General features: G+C 47.6%; 2 protein-coding genes across 7 annotated transcripts; one reads left to right on the plus strand and one right to left on the minus strand.

The window, feature by feature from the left end:
- Positions 1–284: 284 nt before the first annotated feature.
- LOC122380519 (transmembrane protein 256 homolog) lies at positions 285–4294 on the minus strand. Of its 5 annotated transcripts, none has more exons than XM_043363724.1 (4): positions 4276–4294; positions 2764–2886; positions 1972–2148; positions 285–1439 (listed from the first exon to the last, which is right to left on the minus strand). In XM_043363724.1, the coding sequence occupies exons 2-4, from the start codon at positions 2878–2880 to the stop codon at positions 1215–1217; spliced, it is 519 nt and encodes a 172-aa protein (XP_043219659.1). In that variant the 5' UTR covers positions 2881–2886; positions 4276–4294; the 3' UTR covers positions 285–1214. The 5 variants fall into 5 exon arrangements, with proteins under 5 accessions (XP_043219659.1, XP_043219658.1, XP_043219655.1 ...); XM_043363723.1 differs by lacking the exon at positions 4276–4294 and adding an exon at positions 4039–4058; XM_043363720.1 differs by lacking the exon at positions 4276–4294 and adding an exon at positions 3928–4023.
- A 209-nt stretch (positions 4295–4503) lies between these two features.
- LOC122380520 (run domain Beclin-1-interacting and cysteine-rich domain-containing protein-like) lies at positions 4504–21711 on the plus strand. Of its 2 annotated transcripts, none has more exons than XM_043363726.1 (10): positions 4504–4709; positions 5882–6925; positions 7450–7582; positions 13972–14058; positions 14668–14912; positions 16934–17097; positions 17455–17637; positions 17946–18125; positions 18235–18388; positions 20228–21711. In XM_043363726.1, the coding sequence occupies exons 2-10, from the start codon at positions 5897–5899 to the stop codon at positions 20420–20422; spliced, it is 2370 nt and encodes a 789-aa protein (XP_043219661.1). In that variant the 5' UTR covers positions 4504–4709; positions 5882–5896; the 3' UTR covers positions 20423–21711. The 2 variants fall into 2 exon arrangements, with proteins under 2 accessions (XP_043219661.1, XP_043219660.1); XM_043363725.1 differs by having other exon boundaries at positions 4547–4709; positions 20060–21711.
- The last annotated feature ends 110 nt before the right edge of the window (positions 21712–21821 follow it).

Consider the following 21821-nt stretch of genomic DNA (forward strand, 5'->3'; position numbering starts at 1 on the left):
TTTTGGAATAGCATTGCTCAGACTGTTAGGGCATAACAGTGCTAGCGGAATATGTTGCCAATGTACTCGTAATGTCACGTTTTCGCGCGATGTTTGTAATGTTCCTTGCCTGTAAGCGTTGTTGACACGCCTTTCATTTCCCATTCCGGCAAATAAATGGCGAAACATTCTAAAAAACAGCCTGCAATTGTCAATTCACACTAAAGGGATGAAAACCTTCCTCTTGAGATTCTGTCACGCAGGTCTCGCCAACCAGCTGGGCACGGTAGACATCAAAGTGCATCTTCAAGGTCTGAAAGTGTATTGCTCCTTCGCGGCCACGAGTACAATGTGGTTATCCCTCGCACGCAATTGGATGAACTACAACGCGACACAAACAGGCATGACAAGACTGATCACATTCTTCACAAAAGCCGAACGCCGCAGCGTTCGCACCCGCCGCCGCTGCGTTTTCGACGTCACAAGTATATCATCAAATGGGCTCCCAGTGGCAACAAAGCCCGTGATCACAGACGCACCTCTCGACAACTACAGGACACGCTCAGCGTTCCTCGCCCATACACACCATCCGTGTGGCTTCTGTGACAACATCCGCGCAGGTAACCACAGGGCGCTCCCGACGGCTAAAAATGCACAGCCCACAAACAGTCTGACGTTACGGATGTGGGTGGATGCGTGTGGGGCACGTGCTGTCAGCTGGGGTTTCCGCGGAATTTCGAGAGTTCAAAAGGAAGCCGGCCGTGGTAGGCGAGACCGCGGCAGGAAACGTTTAATAATCGTCAGAGAATGCAGAAAAGAAGATTCTGTTCGACTGGATGGGCTCAAAGCATAAAGTCTATCAGTTGGAGTACAAATATCGTATGGACAGTAGACTGAAGCAGACGAGCAGAAATACGGAAGCTTGCATAAAATGTGTTAGGTTTGGAGTATTCCATAGTGCAATTATAACGGTGCTCCCTACAAGCCATCCATATACCTGGAATATTACTGGGCCAGTATAATTCAGAAAACTTTCGACCATCAAATCCGAATAGAGCTTCCCTAGTCAAAAAAAAAAAAAAGAAACCATAGCGTCACCCGACTTAGGTACTTCATCCCTTCACCGTCAGATGACACCACCTATACGCACTCCGCCGAGTGCCACATGACACAACCACGACCCACCAACTTCATCCCTAAAGCCGAGAATAACCCGCGGTCTCATCACCTTTTGCTCAGAGAGCCATGGCCAGCCAGCCGGCAATCAGCAGCATACCTCCGTACGGGGTGAAGCGCCTCACGGACTTATCACCGGTGAGGGCGTAGTAGTAGCACGTGCCGCTGAACACGAGGATGCCAGAGGAGAGCAGGGCGGCCACCAGACCGGGCCGGCGGCACAGCGGCGCGCCCAGCAGCGCCAGGCTGTGCAGCATGTGGTAACGGTTGGCCGTGTCGAATACCTGCCGACGGTGGAGGAATCTATGGTTATCTCCAGTTGTAAGAAAGATAATCGTTCGAGGTCTAACTACGCCGGGAATAAACTACAAAACACACAAATGGTTTTGGTATCGATAAAATCACATACGACACAACCAAACCACGTTAGCAGCTCCCACCATGACTTTCCTCTTTGTCCGATATTCAGTATTCTCTCCAAGGTGCAATTCACCCCGCGTTCAGAGTCTCTCGGACGACGAAGATTTTATACCGTCCGGCCAATCCCGTTCGAGGTCAGCAGGGGCAGGGCCGCGGTTATCGAACGTTATTGGCCGGACGGCGTAGAATCTTCGTCGTCCGGGAGACTGCGAACGCGGGGTCAATTTCTTGGAAGTGGTCTAACGGCAACATGCCGCATAGAAAATTGTTTCCTTCTGCTATCTGATCTGTCCACCACCCTCCACAACTACACACTGTGCCCCCTCCCCCTCCCAGCATCCAAAAACATCTGACCAATGAAAGTTCTTTGACTCTACCACCCCGCCGAGCCCTCACCTGGACCAGTTCGGGGTTGTGGTCTCCGGCGCGCAGCTTGTGGGCGCCATACGCCCCGAGCGCCACGGCCGCGGCGCCCGAGACACCGGCCAGCTGGACGGCAGTGCGGCCGCTGCTGCCCAGCAGCCAGCGAACCGGCGAAGACGGGTGCCGCATGGCCGGGGCCGGGCCGCGGGGCTGTGAGGGAGGGGTGCTGTCAGAGGGAGATGTGGGCGGGGGGAGGAGGGAGATGTCTAGAGAGGAGGCAGTCAGAGTAGGGACGCATGAGAATGAGGGGAAGTGAAGTGATATGGGTGGCTACTGGCTGGGACAACAGAAGGTAGGGAAATACATTATTATGGGAGGGGAGGAGCGGCAAATAAACAGTCATGTTGAGCTGATATTGATTGCTGTTGGTAGTAACAGTGCAAAATGGTTATAATTGACGGTAGGTAGCCTTAATGAGCCTAAATTATAACATAGGTAGCCTAAATGAGCTTTGAGCATTGAGCAGTGTACAAGATGTGAAATGTTTAACCAAATACAACAACAATTCATGTCTGGACACCTGTTGTGCTGCCCTAAATGCAGGTATCAAAACAAAAATTATGAACAGTTGACATGCACATTGCACATACACATGCATAGCAGATAAGCTGAGTAACTGACTTTGACTCAGTACATCACAAATACAGGACTCTGCAGTCCACAACACAGAAGACATCATGAGAGCAGTTTAAAAATAGCTTGGCTGGCTGCACTGTTCACAGTCCACACTGTCTGTAAGGTAGGCTCCAAAATGCAGCAACCCACCTGTCTGGAACAGTGAGAAGTTGCGTAGCCAGCCAATTGGTTGGCTCCAGACCAAATGGACTTCGCCAGTGAGTTGTCAACAGCAATCCAACGCAAAGTATCAGATGCAGCCTCCATCAACACCTGAAAATTGAGAGGATTTACAAACAAAGCACAAGGGAGCTTCACTATGTCCAGCTGCAGCAGGTACCTATTTCAGTTCAAATTTTGTAGGCTACCTGATCTTGCAAGTTTTGCAAAAAGTTACATCAATAACCGGTGAAAGTACCGACCCTGGCCCTGTAACCTCATTTGATTGTATGCCCGGGCCGTAGTTTGAGGTCTCCACTATCCAGTTCAAGTTAGCATGATCCAGGATCAGGATCAAATGGCAATGACACAGGCAATTAAATGACTAAGCAAATAAAAACCAAGATCCTATAAACCAAAAAAAAAAATAATAATGCTCTAGGCTGGAAATGATCATAAATGACTGTTAAAATGCCTAGGTTAAAACAAAAGATTCTTTTCTGTTAGTCAAAACTCAAATATTTGACAAATCTGCTTGATAAACTGTAAAAAAATTCTCATTTCAAATTCAACATTTTGGGTTAGTCGGTCATAAACCTTACACCCACAATATCATCAGAAAAAGACAACTTTTCAGGGAATCTTCGATTCGGATTCGCCAATGAAATCGGCGTCCGTCCCATTTATTATTATCAGTGGTTTCCGCATGCAATAGAATGAGAGATAAACGATAATTATCGCTGTTAAGTAACCGGTTATCGTTATCGTTTATCGCTAAATTTTCAAAATTATTGCTCATCCACTTATCGCAAGTTACAAAAATTATGAACGATAAACGATAAAATGTAAACGGGATGATGCAAAAATGGCAGACGATTGACAGTGTATGTCGTGCGACAGTATGTGTGTACAACCTGTTGCCATCTGCTTAGTGTATAGATCTGCAAATAAACTTAAAGTACACTTATTTAAGCTGTATTTCTTATCGCTTTTGTTATCGCTGTTAAAAAACAATTATCGTTATCGTTGTATCGTTTATCGTTTCGTTATCGCTGTTAACAAAACAATTACCGTTATCGTTTTATCGCTATCGCTGTTAATTTTTTGCAAATTTTTATCGTTTATCGTTATCGCAAGCCTTACTTATCGTTTTACCGTTATCGCAGGTCCGAAAATAAGTTATCGCGGAAAGCACTGATTATTATTATTATTAGGTATACGGCTCACGGTTTACGGCTCATAGAATTGTGTTCATATAATCCCTACTAATCAAACTCTGTCAACTACGATGACGTAAATGTTCCCTTCATCAGCAGCATTGAATCGACTGTGACCACAAGACTTAGAATTCAAGTGATATTCTACGTAGTTTATAGCATGAAATATTGATTTGATGAACAAAACATAAAAATGTGATAAAAATGTTGGCTAAAAAAAGTTTATATGACGTCCTAGCTGCCGAGAGTACGGAAACTCATGTCAAGTATTCGGTTTTGAACACACTGAAAATCATAAAAAATTGTATGATGAAATATATCTTGCGAAAAAAATGTAGATTTTACTATTTAACCATCTATAAGATCTTCAAAAGTTTTTAACATGAGTATTTTTTCCATTTAAAACTGAAAATTATTCGTTTTTGAACTTTTCAGATCATTTCAAAAAGGAAACAAAGCTTTTTTGGAAATGACGTCATATAGAGGAAATATCTTTAAGTGTGTTCCAAAAATTGCGTCCCAGTGACAATTTCTGCAATTCCCATTATAGAGTTCAGTGGCAATTCCGCAAATCATTGAAATGTTATTTGTATTGCCTTGAGCAGAGGATTGGAGCATTTGTGAATCAGAATCAGCATATCGGGGCGTGCTATTTTCTGGATTAATATCAATATTAAAATACCAAGGCCCTCTAACCATCAAGGCAAAATACAAGCGAGGGTGAGTTCAGGGAAATGGGAATGGCCGCAAATATTGCGGGTAGTATTATCAGTATCTACTTCATCCATGGTATTATTTACTTACTTACTTCTAATGGCGAAACATCACTTTTATCAATTTGATCATTCTCAGTGCAATCAATAAAACTGTAAAAGCTGGTAGTGTCAGTCTACTTTCAGATCAGGTTAGTTTCATTTTGGTGGAACCCATTTTTAAACAATTTTAAGACAACCTGATAAGTGATAACTGATTTTAATTTTCTTCATGACCATATCAGCACTAACCAGTATTGTGTGTTTAGAGCCTGGACAAGTTAAAGCGGTAGCCACTGGGCACCCTCATATTTTGGCTTTGTATCTTGATCTTGGAAACTTAGGTACCTATGTATATGAACTTAAAATGTATTTAGTGAGGGTTCCTCGCTCATCATCACTGCTCGTCGTCATCTCTCATCATCATTAGAAAGGGTTGGTGATTAAAAGTTCTATGGGACTTGGGAGATAGGTTAGTATTGCCTGTATTCTTCAATGTGTTGAAAGAACAAATTTAGTTGATAGTTCATTGGCATACAGCAGGGTTTCAAAATTCTAAGTACTTGTAATTCTGTCCTCATCCTTATTCTACTTAAAGGAAATAGTTCACTTTTAACATGGGATTTTGAACTGGAATAGCAGTGTCGTAGCTTGAGCTGAGACTAGCACAAATCAGGAGCTTTTACGGCTCAACGATCACCCTAGACGAAGATATTCCATTTCTCGTTCCGAAAAGAGTGCCTTGCAGAGGAATGTGTGCCTTGCACAGGAATGCAGCCACGTCATCGTCAGCCAATCAGCATGCTGCTTACAGCTAATGCAGCATGCGTAGGTTTGAACTACGCAATATGATTGGTCAACGCGTAATAAGCTTCCGCGTCAAACATTATTTTACATAGAATATAGTTCGTCCTATATTAAAATATAGAAAATAATTGTTTTTACAAAAAGGTTTTATTTTATTTTCTGATCATTTTGAGCATAAAAAATCGTAAATCCATAGCAAAATACTAATTTCAGGAAAGTGAACTGTTTCCTTTAAACTCACCAGTATTATAATGTACCTATATGTCTAGTTCATAATGTAGGGTTGGTGTTGCTGTGTAGTTGCTGATGGTAATCATTTGTTTTATTCCACAGTTAAGCTAGTTAGTCATGCTGCCAACCCAACCACAAGAAGACTCCACTGGTAAGCCCCTGGAGCCTGTTGCAGTGCCAGCAGAAGGCTGCCTGGGGCAAGATAGAGTCGATCTGCTTGCGCGTCTCACGGGAACCGTCAGCCGTCCCGTCATGCGTCGGGCGCGCAGCTGGCCGGAACTGGCAGCCGAGCCGGCGGCGCCGCCGCCGCCCGACCGGCCGCCGCTGGCGCCGCTGATCCTCCAGATCGACTACGCTCCGCCGCCGGAGGAGGGGGCGCCCAGCCGGTGGCGGCGGCGGTACAGCGAGCGCCTGACGCGCCGGAGAAGGCCCACCACGCCCGCAGAACCCGCGGCCGCAGCCGCAGCCACAGGCACAGGCACCTTAGCGGCCGCAGTGCGGACGGATGTGAAACCTCCGGAGAAGGATATTACGGACTCTGCAGCGCCAGCCGCGGACAGTGCATCGGTTGGCGCATGTAAGCCTCCCGTTGGGCCCTCGCGGCCTCCCGCCGCCTCTGGTCCTACCGCTGCCGCCGCGCAGAGCCGGCCGACGGGCGCCGTACCGAAGAGGCCGACCCACGGTCGCTCCCAGTCGGCCACGGTGCCCGCCTCCGTCACAGCCGCCGCCATCGCCTCGGCCGTAGCCACGTACGCAGGCGCTGGACCGGCGCGTGTAGCCGCCTCACCGTCCGGCGGCCGGCGGCTGGTGCGCGCGGCCACCACCTCGTCCCGGCCGCCGACGCAGCCCGCAGAGGAGACGCTGCCCTCTCCGTCCGAGCACGAGCAGCTGGGCTTCATCCCCCGCTCGCTGCCGTACCGAGGCCGTCACGGGGAACACTACCCTAGCTTCGTTGAGTCGGGCGGCGGCCACTCGCTGGTGTACGGCTTGGACGGTTACTTTCCGAAGCCGCGCGACGGTCAGTCGCTGACAGACTTCCTCGGCTCACACGAGTTCAAACGGAACGTGGCAGAGCTGGACCGGGAGAACGCCCACTTCCGGATATCGGAGTCGCTCATCGCAGCCTTTGAGATGGTCGGATCAGAGGTAGGTAATGACTGACTCATAAGCATTCCCGATGTATAACGCCATTTGTTGTCGGGTGTTGCATATTTCGTTTTGGTTGAACTTCTTAATTGTATATGTTAATTGTATATCATTCAATTATAATCAATTACATCATAAACAGTAAACACATTACATATACCTCTCGGCTTTGGTGTGATTGCGTTGATCTGCGTGACATGGTTTAGTTACGATTGCCGTTGTCTTTCCGTCGTCGCCAGTCCCCTGCCTACTATCTTGTTTACTACCGATCGCCTCGGTGTTTACGGCTTACAGCTCGGCAATTGACCCGCGTGTACCATTGCCACTCGTGTCATATTTCAGACGCGTTTATCACACAACCGAACAATGAACCCAGTTTACAAACTCCACCATCATGAAATCAGGCTCACACTTAGGTCCACCCAGGGCGGGCACTAAAGGTCCACCATTACACAGCGGTCCGTTCCCCTATCACGCGACTTTGTGTGTCTAATTCCCGCTCGCTCGCGTCTCCCCTCCGGCAGATGCGAATGTTATCAAAGTCCGGGGGAGAGCGGCGTCGGTCGAACCCGACAGCCAGTATCGGCGACCTGCGGCGGCGACTGGTGGAGCGAGGGGCGTCGGGCGCCTCCGACCGGGAGCGACTCATCAGCGACAGTGAGTCACGTGACCGGGAGGGGGCGGGGACAGCGAGCCGCGCAGGATGTCACGTGTGCAGCACGAGGTGGAGGCACGCTGCGCTATGCGGCGGGCACGGAGCGAGGGATGGTGTTTTTGGTCAGGGTGAGTCATGCTGTGTTTGTGGTGAGTCATGTGGTTGAATAGGGCGCAGACTCGAGTTCAGTAGGTGTAAATGTCGGTGAATGGCATGGTGACAGCTGACGCCTGCCGTGGCGTTTTGTTTAAATATCTCATTACGTAAGCAAAAGATGAAACAGTAGGAATCGTAAGATTAGGCACTGTATCGAATTAATTATGATCAGACCGGTTTCGGTGTATTAACACCATCATCAGTGAGTAAAAATACAAAAAACATACAAATACATCGCAATCATTCAGTCGTTCGTAATATATGCATTCGAGACACTAATACAAGAAACAAGTACACTAATTCGTGCTACACAATACGCATGACAGTTATATTTGGACGCCTCTGTTGTATGAAGCGTCACTTATAGGTCACTCATAACACGATATTGAGTGGCAGCGCAGAGTTTTGGGAATTCAGTTTTGGTCTATGTTTGTGGATGTAGAGAGACTCTAATAGCCTAAGGTCAAGCTCCAGGTAACTCCTCTGCAGAATTGTAAAATCGTTAATTGAGAAGGCGGTGCCACACTCATCAGAGTGGTCTTTAACTGAAGAGGGCTTTGGGCTAAATACCATTAAGCCAGTGCGGTCAGAAACCCCCATGTGCTGGCACACTCTAGTAGTGAGGCGTACATGAGTGGACCCAATGTACGACTCCCCACACGAGGAGCAACAAAACTGGTATACAACACCAGAGCGGCAAGCTTTGGGAACCCTGTCTTTGAAGCGGAAGATAGAACCGATGGTGAAGGTGTTTCTTAGAATCACCTTGGGGTCAAGATAGGGATAGAAGGACGTCAGTAAAGTTATGAGGTCTTTTCGCAGGCTAAGGGATTGTGCACCAAAGTAAGGTAGTACTAGGTACTTCTCCAGCTTGGGCACGATGACTTCGCTCGATATTGCTGCATATTGTCTGTCAAGGAACTTTCTAACATGAAAATCAAAAATGTTTGTTGGAAAGCCATTGTTTTGAAAGAACTTTCGTAGGAACTTGAGTTCGCTGTCAAACAGTTTAAAATCAGAGCAGAGCCGGAATGCCCTGAAAATGGCAGATTGCATGACAGCCTTCTTAACAGTCTGAGGGATGAAAGTAAAAAAACTCAAACCCAGACCCGTAAAGGAGGGTTTCCTATAAACTGATGTAACCAGTCGTTCTCCCGCTTTTTGGACTTGCACATCTAAAAAAGGAAGGGATCCGTTCTTTTCTACCTCTTTTGTAAACCGTATCTTTGGGTGACGGCCATTCAAGAAATCCAGAAACTTGTCTACTTTGGACTGGTCGTCAAAAATAAGGAAACAGTCATCTACATACCTCCGGAAATGCTTTGGGCGAAACTCATTTGGGCAGTCATTGAGCCAGTTCACCTCATGGAAACAAAGAAAAATATTTGCAAAGGTAGGGCCGAGAGGGAGACCCATGCCCACCCCATCTCAGGGGCTCCGCCACAGGGGGGTACGCGGGGGTCCGGACCCCCTCAATAATTCCCATGGGGGGTACAGTACCCCCCAATATTCCGAATACCTGTAACCTTGTTTTGCGTTAGAATGAATAAATCATTCACAGAATGTGTTGAATAATTTAATTAGAATGTGTTGATGGTCGCAAAGCTAAGGAATTTAAGATCTAGAAATGTAGGGAAACACGAAGATGTTGTGACACACGAAGTGCTCTGCTCAACAATCGCCGACCTATATTTATGGGAGTGTCATTCTACCATTTTGTTATTACTATGAATGCGTTTAAGATTGCTAGGATTAACTTAGCATGCTAGAATTTGGCAATAATTTCGTGAGAGGGGTCCAGCTTGCAGGACACCTCCTAGACACAACACCCGCCCCAAAAGAGCTTCAAATCGATCTGAGAACCCTCTTCCCATGTGAGATCACCCGATAGTGTATATGTGTGTGTGTGTGGGGGGGGGGGGGGGTAAGCCGGTCTTTCGAGCACCATACTAGTCTGAGAGCCTAATGCGCTGTCTGATGGCTAACACCGCCCTTGGAGCGCGCAACAGCGGCCTCCTTTCCTTAAGAACGTTGATTTGAGAGGCCGCCATGTCGGTGTCATTGAGCTCCGCTTCTCGGTTTTCGACTCCTCTTGCAAACTGAACCTTGTTTTTTTCGGTACATAAAGCAAAATCCTCCCGATAGAATTGTTAAGTTTCCTTTGAACTCTAGAAAAAAACGGCAATTTTTCATCGATTTCGGGAGCTGCAGGGGGTGGGGTGGGGGTGGGGGTGGGGGTAGGGGTGGGGGTGAATTAGCCCAAAATGCCCACCTTGGATCCGCCAGCGAGGTTTTGTGTTTTTGGTCGGACCCCCCCAATCCCAAAACCGTGGCGGAGCCCCTGCCCCATCTTCCTGTTTGTAGAGCACATTATTAAATAAGAAGTACGAGTTTAGTACGGCTAACTCTAGCAACGTTCGAAAAACATTCTTCGTGATGCCCCCTACAGTTACTGCGCTATGAAAGAGAGAGCGAATGCTAATGTCTATAGTTTCTTTCACAGGTATGTTAGTGAAAAGACTTTCAATGTCAAAACTCGCCATGACCGTAGAGGAATCTACTTTAAGTCCTTTGAGTTCGTTAGCGAACTCATAGCTGTTCTTAATCGTGTACTGGTTTTCGGTCAGAGGTGAGAGGATAGGTACCAAATATTTAGCTAGTTTGTACGTGGCCGTTCCGCAAGCCGCGAAAATTGGGCGCAGTGGTACGCGCAGCTTATGAATCTTCATAGTAGAGGACAAAGCTTCAAGTAGAGGACAAAGTGAATAGAGTCCTTCGTAGCCTTAAGAAGTCAAATACTATTTCTTCTGATGTGTATACTGACCTACATGCTTCAGGTTCTTCTCCAGGTATTCTGTATGGCCTTCCTAAGATTCATAAGCTGCGCGTACCACTGCTCCCAATTTTCGCGGCTTGCGGAACGGCCACGTACAAACTAGCTAAATATTTGGTACCTATCCTCTCACCTCTGACCGAAAACCAGTACACGATTAAGAACAGCTATGAGTTCGCTAACGAACTCAAAGGACTTAAAGTAGATTCCTCTACGGTCATGGCGAGTTTTGACATTGAAAGTCTTTTCACTAACATACCTGTGAAAGAAACTATAGACATTAGCATTCGCTCTCTCTTTCATAGCGCAGTAACTGTAGGGGGCATCACGAAGAATGTTTTTCGAACGTTGCTAGAGTTAGCCGTACTAAACTCGTACTTCTTATTTAATAATGTGCTCTACAAACAGGAAGATGGGGTGGGCATGGGTCTCCCTCTCGGCCCTACCTTTGCAAATATTTTTCTTTGTTTCCATGAGGTGAACTGGCTCAATGACTGCCCAAATGAGTTTCGCCCAAAGTATTTCCGGAGGTATGTAGGTGACTGTTTCCTTATTTTTGACGACCAGTCCAAAGTAGACAAGTTTCTGGATTTCTTGAATGGCCGTCACCCAAAGATACGGTTTACAAAAGAGGTAGAAAAGAACGGATCCCTTCCTTTTTTAGATGTGCAAGTCCAAAAAGCGGGAGAACGACTGGTTACATCAGTTTATAGGAAACCCTCCTTTACGGGTCTGGGTTTGAGTTTTTTTACTTTCATCCCTCAGACTGTTAAGAAGGCTGTCATGCAATCTGCCATTTTCAGGGCATTCCGGCTCTGCTCTGATTTTAAACTGTTTGACAGCGAACTCAAGTTCCTACGAAAGTTCTTTCAAAACAATGGCTTTCCAACAAACATGTTTGATTTTCATGTTAGAAAGTTCCTTGACAGACAATATGCAGCAATATCGAGCGAAGTCATCGTGCCCAAGCTGGAGAAGAACCTAGTACTACCTTACTTTGGTGCACAATCCCTTAGCCTGCGAAAAGACCTCATAACTTTACTGACGTCCTTCTATCCCTATCTTGACCCCAAGGTGATTCTAAGAAACACCTTCACCATCGGTTCTATCTTCCGCTTCAAAGACAGGGTTCCCAAAGCTTGCCGCTCTGGTGTTGTATACCAGTTTTGTTGCTCCTCGTGTGGGGAGTCGTACATTGGGTCCACTCATGTACGCCTCACTACTAGAGTGTGCCAGCACATGGGGGTTTCTGACCGCACTGGCTTAATGGTATTTAGCCCAAAGCCCTCTTCAGTTAAAGACCACTCTGATGAGTGTGGCACCGCCTTCTCAATTAACGATTTTACAATTCTGCAGAGGAGTTACCTGGAGCTTGACCTTAGGCTATTAGAGTCTCTCTACATCCACAAACATAGACCAAAACTGAATTCCCAAAACTCTGCGCTGCCACTCAATATCGTGTTATGAGTGACCTATAAGTGACGCTTCATACAACAGAGGCGTCCAAATATAACTGTCATGCGTATTGTGTAGCACGAATTAGTGTACTTGTTTCTTGTATTAGTGTCTCGAATGCATATATTACGAACGACTGAATGATTGCGATGTATTTGTATGTTTTTTGTATTTTTACTCACTGATGATGGTGTTAATACACCGAAACCGGTCTGATCATAAAGATGAAACATGATGAAAAATATGAAATGTGTTTCGAACTAGCTACGTTTGAAAATTAGCGTTAGTCTGTCGCGTATGAATATTCCATTGAAAATTAAATGGCCTTAAAAAGACAGACGTCGGACTCCGCGATCGCATGCCTTTTATCTAGCTTCATTCTTTAACCCTCGCCCGCACATGCCATTTTCCCATCCTAGAACGCACATGGGGGGGGGGGGTTGCCACCCCCCCGCGCCATTTCGTTCCTGTTGGAGATAGAGCTTAGCGGTAAGGACCAAAAAGATTCTTTGGGAAGAGACGAATCCAATGATACCCAGTTTTACCTTCTCAGGTCAGTCATTGACCTTCCAGGTCAGGTCAAACTAAAAAATGTTGCTGTTTTGAGTCACCGTTGGATATCAAGTGCGCCGCTTATCATATACCGATGACGATGCCGTTTTCTGGTGCCAAGCCAGCTAGAACCTCTTTGTCACACTATCCGACCAGGTTTTTGCTGCTGAGGTCATTTCAGGTCAAGTTAGGTCAAAGTCAATGATATGTGTTTGTATGTCTGTGTGTGTCTGTGTGTATACTGATGTGTGCACCGATTGTTTATGTGTCCATATTACATGAAATCATGCTCTGAGAAGCTTTTACCAAAAATGCAGTCAAAAAACTTCACAAAAAGTAAATTCAGCTTGCCTAAAACGCAATTATCTTAGGTGACCTAGGTTGACCTTGACCCTGACCTTGACATCTGTACATCGTCGAACAACATGTTCCATGATAGGTTGGAGGTAAGACTGGCAAAAAAGGCCGAAATCAAGGTGTCAAAAGCTCACAAGGCCCATAGCCAACGCAAGATGTTGAGAATTGGCCATTTGGGTCATGACATGACCTGAAAAACAAGGTCATATCTCCGAAACCAAACATCACAGAAACTTGAAATTTTCAGTGGACATCAAGAAAAGATAGAGGAGCAGCTATACGAAAAATCAGCCTTCTAGCTCTAAAAATGTCGAGTGCAGAGCAGAAAGACTACCTGGGGGGGGGGGGGGGGGGTTGCAACCCCCCCCCCTCCATGTGCGGGCGAGGGTTAAAATTCAATTCAGACCTATTCTATTGCTAATTTCGCCCCTCAAACACCCCCTGCCGTACCGGCGTCACCCAGCTGTTACCGACGTGGAACGGATGGTCGGACGGACCTCGCGACCTTGGCACTCTGTTTATGCGGCGCTAGTCACGCGGTCCGCCCGAGCCGTGCTCTGGCCCGGTCCGTGCCGGTCGGCACCATGCAGCGGTGGGCCGGTGAGCCGCTCAGGCAGGGGCCTGGTTAGCAGACGTCCGTACTGAAATGGTGCGCAATTGACTGCGCCTCTGCGGTCGGTCCTGATAGACAGGAGAATAAACATTAGGTGCGGATGTCGGTTTGATGAATAGCGTCTACTGTAATGATACAGGCTTTGAAAATGACGAATGTGTGGAATGAGATAGGCGTGTTTTGAGTTCTCTATCGCCTGCTTGTGATTTTTATCACGTTTTACCGAGCTTCGGGTGATTCGAAGGTGTATGTAACGTGAAATGTTACGTAATCTACGCTCACGCTAAACTTTCTACTCCCTGATTCAGATATCACTTGCGCAGGCCTGCTATCACCTCCATCTCAATCTTCGGTTGATTAATGACCCACGCTCATCTCCGTATATCCTGTGACCTCCGCTAACCCTTCTCGTTGTCCCTCGGCAGCCAGCGGCTCCCCGTCGTCCTGCTCAGGCCTCTCCGATCTGGAACTGACGGACGACACACCCCCGAGCTCAGCCGTTCATGACCCCGGTGAGTCAAACGTGGCGTGATGGCTGTCAATGGGTCGATGGGACGGACCGGACTTAAAGCATTAGTTCGCGAAGCCCGGTCCGGTCTCGAGTGTCGATGGGATTGGGCTGTGCTAGAGTGTTGTCCGTGCTACCAGTACCACTGTACCGTGGTTTTAGCGGAATGTTTCCGCGCTTTGTTTTGGCTCTGGTGGAAGGAAATGAGGTGCGATTTGGTCTCGGATATGTTGTACTTTGTCATGGAAAGTTAGGCTCATGTATTGTTGAACGCTGCAGAGTTTTATCAGATTTATCGCCTCAATATTCTGCTGGTATGCCCTCTGCAACCTCCAGCCATTTTAGCATGCACCAAAGCGCTTATTATTGCATAAATCCAATACAGCAAAACGATATAGAGTATTTTAAGGAAGTCGCCGTCAACATCATGGCTATTTTTGTAATATATAAAGTGGTTTTGAACTTGAGGCGTCAAGTTTCACTTTCTTTTCTTGTTACTGACTAGAGTGTGATTTATTCGGTCGGTCCACTTTGACTTGTGAGTCAGTTCCGTCAGACTCGTGTGACCCAGTCTGGCCGAGTCCCGTGACTCCCGTCCCGCTGAATCCGGCAGGTGGCGTCTCTGCGCCCGTCGTCCCCGGCTCAGGCCGCCGTTCGGCCCCGGTCTCCATCCCTAGTAGTCAGCCGGACCCCCCGCCGCCCCCGCCGCCGCAGCCGCCGGTACCGCTGGCCCCGGCACCCCGTTCCGCCACCGCCGAGAACATAGCGCTGTCGCTTCTGTCGCGCTTCCCTGAGAAACAGCTGCCCAAGGCGTCCGACCTGGTCTGGCTGGTCGGGGAGGATGAGGTGCCGCAGAGTGTGAGTGTGCGGGGAGGGTGGAAGGGGTGGTTGATCTGTTGTGAGGCACGCCATTCAATCACCAGATGGCAACATCTTTTTGGTGGACGCTTCCAGTGGATGTGTTTGTAAGATTTTACGTCCTTTTCCTTTTTAAAGTTAATTAAATTGATGAATGCCTTGTTCAACTTGAGCGATATTGTTATGTTAGGTGTTATGCGTTAGGTGTAGTATAAATGTTTGTAAAACATGTCAGGTACAGTCTGTACTTATGTGTGTTACAGCCCACAAGTGGTTCTTTTGGGTATGTGCTACAGAGGCCACGCTGATATCCTTGTCGGTCATCATAAACCAGTAACGTCACTAACGACTTTTTAGCTTGCCGTTCTCAGATGTGGTCACGGATCATCTTTTTCACAATATGCGACGCATTAGTTTGTGTGGCCGCCGTTTTCAGTATCTGGTTCGTCTCTTGATCTCGAGCTGTTCTGACATTGTTAATCAATGAGTGATGATGTCAGAATAACAACTTCATGTCGCTCAGAATAATAGGGTAGTGTGGGGTAATTTGAACATATTCTTACGTCTTCTTCGTTGTACCAAATTCCAGCTCAACCCTGGATGAAGAAAAACTGTTTCAGTAGCGCATGTGTCCCTTGCTTTCACCATGCAAGCCTCATTTTTGGACGAGCCGAGCATACCTTGAATAGCATAGCATCACTTCTCCACCAAGTCACGGTGTGTTCAAATTGCCCCACCGTGGGGTAATTTGAACATACTGCCTTTACCTGCCATAAAAACGATAGTCTCGCCAGCACCGATGTCGTTTGACCCATAAACGAATAGGCAGAGCAATTCTAAACAAACCTTCATTTGAAAAATCAACACAACAACAAAAATAACAGTTGCAGAGTATCAATATCTGCACGCTGCACACCGGTCAGTTGACAAAATTCGCCTCTCTTCAATTAACAGAACGTCTATCATCACAGTTCGGTAAAAACTCTACCAAACCTTACTTAATCTGTTATAGTGGTGCCAATCGGAACCTGAACGTTCGGAATTCCAATGCTTTAAAATGTCCAATTCGGAATTGATTGCACAAAGGTATAGTAGTCTGGACAACATTGGGCGATGGCCTGCCACACTTAAGCATTTTATCAAGTAATCGTGCGTAGCATTGATTGGCGAATGGAAAGCTTGTTAAGCTCTCAATATAATGAACACTTTTCGGCTGGTAAAATTATATGATAAGCAATACAAATGACGGTTTTGAGTGTTGATAGCTGCATAATTTTCGGGCATATTTGGACAAATAGTTGAGTTTAACATTTTTGGACGGTAAATCAACGAAAATGCAGGACATTAGACGGATATTAGACGTAAATTTTATAAAACTGGCATCACTTATCTGCTACTGCTTTGGGTCGAAAATATTGGCAAAAAAACTGGGAGCGTTGTTTTTTTCGGAGTTATCCCTGTCTTCATTGAAATCCTCACACTATGTTCAAATTACCCCACGCTAATAGTTATTTTGCCATTTTTAAAAACAGGGTCCAAAAGCAAATTTCGTGGATTGAAGGCACTGATTAGGTCATTGTACAACAAAAGCCGTTGCGTATTAGGCGCTAGCAATGCAAGATTTTGCGCTGCATTGAAGTTGCAATGACGTGTTCTTAGGCGTTTATCCTTGCGAAATTGATTTTTTGCACTGTGCGTCAACATCTTCATTCCCTGAAACTTTAAACCCCGTTCATATGATAGCCCTTTTAGTTACGATAATTTCTCTCATTGGTCTTATTGTCATGCCACTTATGGATTTTCCGTAATTTTGTGTTATTCACACTATGTTCAAATTGCCCCACATGTTCAAATTACCCCACCCTACCCTAATTAAGAGACTGAGTCTTTCTACTTTCCGGTTCTCTAAGCCACCATTCATTGGCCTTTAGAATATGTGCAATGTAACATTTTATTGTGAAAAGGGTCGCAGATCATACCCAGCGTTTGTCTGATCGCCCCCTTCTCCTCTCTTTACCTAGCTGCTGCCGATGCCCAGTCTGGACGCCAATCGCGGGGAGCCGGACGAGCGGACCTCACCGACCAGCTCCACGGGCAAGGCGCCGCCGGGTGTCACACTCCGCGGCACCGCCGAGTGGGCGCCACCGCGCGCCCAGATCATATTCTCCATTCACAAACAGGGAAAGTCAGTACCGTAGCGTGGGAGCCCTGGTGACGTGCACTGCTGTGGTTAGTTTGGTATTTTGCTGTGTAATTGAATCAGAACTAGTCAAGCTTGTGAGCATGGTTTTATTGTCAGTCCACTTTTTACAGAGTCGACAGTAAACAATCGTGCCTGCTTTCGATGTCACCACTCACCTGTATAAATGGGCAAGCGATTAAACTTGCATTTTCGTAAGCAGCGACCATCAATCGCGTGAAATATATGTATAACAATCACAAGTATTGCAGCCACCACTTGTCTCAGCTCTTGCTGCTGCTTTACGCTAGTCCAGTAATCTCCATCTAGCCGACTCATGCTGTCCCCCTACCCCTTTCCCAGACGCTCGGTGGCGATGGCCCGTCAGTCCCACCGCTGTGCCGGCTGCGGCCTCAAGGTGTCACCGTCACTCGCCAAGAAATTCCGCTGGTGCGAGTACCTGGGGCGCTACTTCTGCACCGGTTGTCATAGCAACCAGCAGTTCTACATTCCGGCGCGCATCATCCACAAACACGACTATACCATGTGAGTGCCCGCTTAAACTGTTCTGCTTCCGTTGCGGAGGGAATTAAACTGATATTGATTGTCGGAGCGGCAGGTTGTAGGATTTGTTCGCGTTTACTCGTCAGTGATCCATTTAAATGATTCCCATTTGCTGGCATGCGCCTGCTTTCAGAATATGAAGTTAGATTTCCTAGTTTCTCTTGTTTTTGGCTGTCCAACGAACGACAAAAAATAAATGCATGCTATGTCGGCGTCTTGTGCGGCGTCAAATTCTTCGCCATAAACGCTGCTGAAGCGACATCTAACCGGCCTCCACCCCTCTCCGCCAGGTACCCGGTGTCTATATTCTCCCACCAACTTCTGCTATCCATCTGGCGTGACCCTCTGTTCCACGTGAACGCCATCAACGCGTCGGTGTTGAACCACGCAGATCTACACCAGTGCCGAGTGCTGCGGAGACGACTCAGCTCGGCGCAGAAATACGTCGGGTCGTGCCGCTTCGCCAAACAGTGAGTGATCACCTGCAGAACATCACCGATGGGAGATTTGCTTCCGAGCTCCTCGAAATAAATTTGGCATTATCACGCAGTCTTGCTAAGTGTTCACTCTCCCTGACAGGCTGCTGCGCACCCATCCACTGCCGGACGCCTACATCATGGACGAGATTGACCTCTACTCTCTGCGAGATCTCGTCGAGGCCAACAGCAGGGTGCTCACCAACGACCTACAGAAAAAGTACAACGCCTACCTGGAACACTGTCGGCTCTGTCAGGTAAGCAGCTGATGACCGGGCGACGTCATAGTGTGACGTCATTAGAAAGGCCAGTGGGTGGCTGCGGGGAAGTTTTGGTTGTCGGTCGCTACCGAGAGCATATGGGAGCAGCTGATGGCGGGGCACGGGATTTTAAGGGTATTTGGTGTTGGGGTAGCATTGCTAAAAGGTAGCGTATTTGTATTTTATACCTGAAGAAGTGTCGTCAGATCACGGCTCCATAAACACTGGGCCGACCTTCTCTGCACTATTACGAACACTGAGTGAAGGATAAGTCCTGCACGCAAAGGAATTGATTTTTAGATCTAGTGGCCTCCACGGAGTGCCCGATCAATGCATATGTTATGATATGATATTAGATTATATGTGACTCGACAGATGCATATCATTATATGTCGAACGGTTGTAAGAGTCCTCCTTCAGTCAACATTCACTTATAAATATGGTAGATTTCTATTGGTTGATAATATACCCACTATTCAGCAATTTAGCACCGCACGTTTAGTAAAATAATCTTGCACGATTTGGACGAGAACTTTTCAATATCTTTTCCCAGTATTTGTCTACATTTTGTTGTTGACAGATTTGGCGAATTGGGTGTTCTTGCACGTAATTACGGAGCTGCCACCACTTCTCTGTATTTGTTTGCTCTTATGTTTGCTCTGACTTGACACATCATCGTTTGTCACATCAGCTCCCGTTTACCGTAGACCTTGATGTAGTTAGGTTGTAAGGAGCCCGTGTTTCTTTTGTCATTCCACACAGCGTAGTTATTCTGTGCTGGGTCGATCTAGAGTCTACCATCCGACTGCCTAATAATTGGTCTCCTCTTCTATGGTCCTATCCCTTTTTTATCCTAGCCTGTGACTCCTGTCCTGTTCTACCCGGCCCCCATTTATGCCAAACTAGAGCTCTCGCTGCTTGGTGTGCGGCTCGAACGCTACCGAATGTGCGTGGCATGTGCGCGTCGCGTCAACATATGATGATCCTGCATTCTGTCCTGCCTTTTTTGTCGTCATGGCTGTTTTGTCACAGGACGGCTGATATATCCCACTGTCATCCACGATCCTGTCACAGGCAATCTTCTCACGTTCTGTGCGGACTACGAGTACTGTCACCCGGGTGTCTTACAACCATGGGTAATGGGTATTATTCTACTTACTGATGTGCTGTTGGGATCGGCTGGCTGGAGCTATTTTTATTTTGTCGCTACTTTCCGTGCCGTGGGAAACTGCTCATCTATGAAACATCTATGAATATGTGGTATGCCGCCTGGCATTGTGTATTCTTGTGCATGTGGTGAATGTAGAGGTGGCTGGCTTACTGTAACTTTATCTTCTCTCTTCTTTATATTTTCCTCATTAACTGTACAATTGTACATGGAATCAGGTGCGTACGAATGGTTATACACTTGCACAGTAAACGCTACGCCTGATATGTTAACATATTCAACACATGGTATTCGGGTATCGCTTTTTATAATTCACGGTGTATGCAGTATAACCGCGCTTATCTCTGCCAATTACTGTGCCACTGCCTAGTTGCGGTGCTGTTGTATGTAGCTGCACTGGACTGGCTGGCTGCTGGCTGTCGCTTCTGTCCGCCTGCCGGGGCTGCTCCGTCCCCCACCGACCCCATCTGACCTGACCGGTGACCCGGGGCCGCCCTCAGCTGTGTCGCGGTCGCGGGTTCCACTGTTGGGGCTGCGCCGAGCGGCGGCAGTGGCAGCGCGAGGAGCGCCACCGGCGGCGGCCGGCGGCGCGCTGCTGCCGCTGCCCGCGCCGCCTGCGCTCCCTGGCCGGCCGGCTGCGCGCTCAGTGGCGTCGTTTTGTCCACCAGCTGTGCTGCGGCCGGGCGTTCCACTGCGAGGCGTGCCATCACCAGCAGGTGCTGTTCCCGTTCGAGGTGCCCGAGGTGCGCCAGTGTGCGGGCTGTGGCGCCTGCTACCACTACCTCTGCTTCCCGGAGGCGGCCGGCTGTGCGCGCTGCCGCCGGCTCGAGCAGCGGCGCCGCGCCTCGGTCCAGGTCGTCTGACGTGGCGAGGCGGGGACATGGAGCGTCGGAGGAGGTCACAGGGGAGTGTGGGCCGGGTCTGAAGGCTGTGTCGGTGTGTGGGTGTCGGAGGCCTTGACCGAGTGGTGCTCGACGTGGCTGTGCGACTGGCATAAGGGCCCACTCAAACGTGTACAAATGAGCATAGCCGTGGCTGTGGCCACAGTCGATAACATTCCCGGCACACGCTGGTTTTATATTCGCAGAGCGTTGATAGTTCGTGAAGGTAATGTATCAGGTCACAGGTCCTTTCGCCTGGTGTCACGTCCGGGCGACATTGTAGGGTTGTTTCGCGATCAGTCTAGCGAGCAATGTTGATGCTGCTCAGGGACTGTCGGCTGCCAGAGTACTGGGTCCGTGGGCTTCAGGCCGATCGGAGAACTCGCGAGAGGATGACGTGTGTTGGGGACGCCTCAGAGAGAGCTGTGACTAACCGTCTTTCTGCCCGAGCGGCTTCAGTATTAGACTCAGTGGTGGGACGGCGGGCTGAGGTATGTATGTACTGTGTACATCGGTTCGTTGACGGGATTATATTTGGCTTGCATACTCTGTGTATTGATCGGTGAGCCAACTGTCTGTGCTAGTTGTGGGGTGATGCAGACAGCCATGGGATCTCTGTTCTCGTAATGGTCACGCTCGATTAGCTCCCTCAGTATTAATTATGGTGTGTGTTTACAGATTATCTACTCGGTAGTTATATTTCCGGTAAAATGAGATGTATCATTATACCCTTGGGCTGTTTTACTCGGGACAATACCATGTTTACAAACCTGCCAAGATGTCAAGGTCGATACATACTATGGAGACGGCGCTTATCAAATGTATCGAACAATAATGGTTTAACGGTCCTCTATTGTATGCCACGATCTCTATGTTACCGGATTGATAGCGTGTAGATGGATGACCATGTACTCAAATAGAAATTGAATTGTCACGTTTTACTCGTACACGCTAAGCAATTAAGCAATGGAGTTTACTCCTCAGCATGGTCCAATGTTGTCAATCAGGATTGAAGATCTGTCTGGCAATAAGCGCGTAATCTCTGCTGTACCACTGCTCCATGTTTATGCATTCCGTGCTATATCTACTCGTATTATGCTCGTGTACCTCTTAATGAGCCCCGAGTATGTTACCATCACAAACTATGCAATCGGATATAAGCGGTGGAAATTATAAGACATTGTGCGGAAGGGAATATGCATAGTGAGCCTTATTGCGTCGCGTCGTATTGCCATTTATATATGACTGTGAATACACCAAATAATGACCCATCCCGTGTTTGAAATGATAGTTGTATGGCCCAAGAAGGGTCAACGCATACTGAAGAAGTGCGCGTAGCATGTATGATGTAGTTGAAGGTAGTGTAGTGCACGTAGTTCTG

This window comes from Amphibalanus amphitrite, unplaced genomic scaffold, assembly GCF_019059575.1.
Source record: "Amphibalanus amphitrite isolate SeventyFive unplaced genomic scaffold, NRLGWU_Aamphi_draft 000100F_arrow, whole genome shotgun sequence".
Lineage (NCBI taxonomy): Eukaryota > Metazoa > Arthropoda > Thecostraca > Balanomorpha > Balanidae > Amphibalanus > Amphibalanus amphitrite.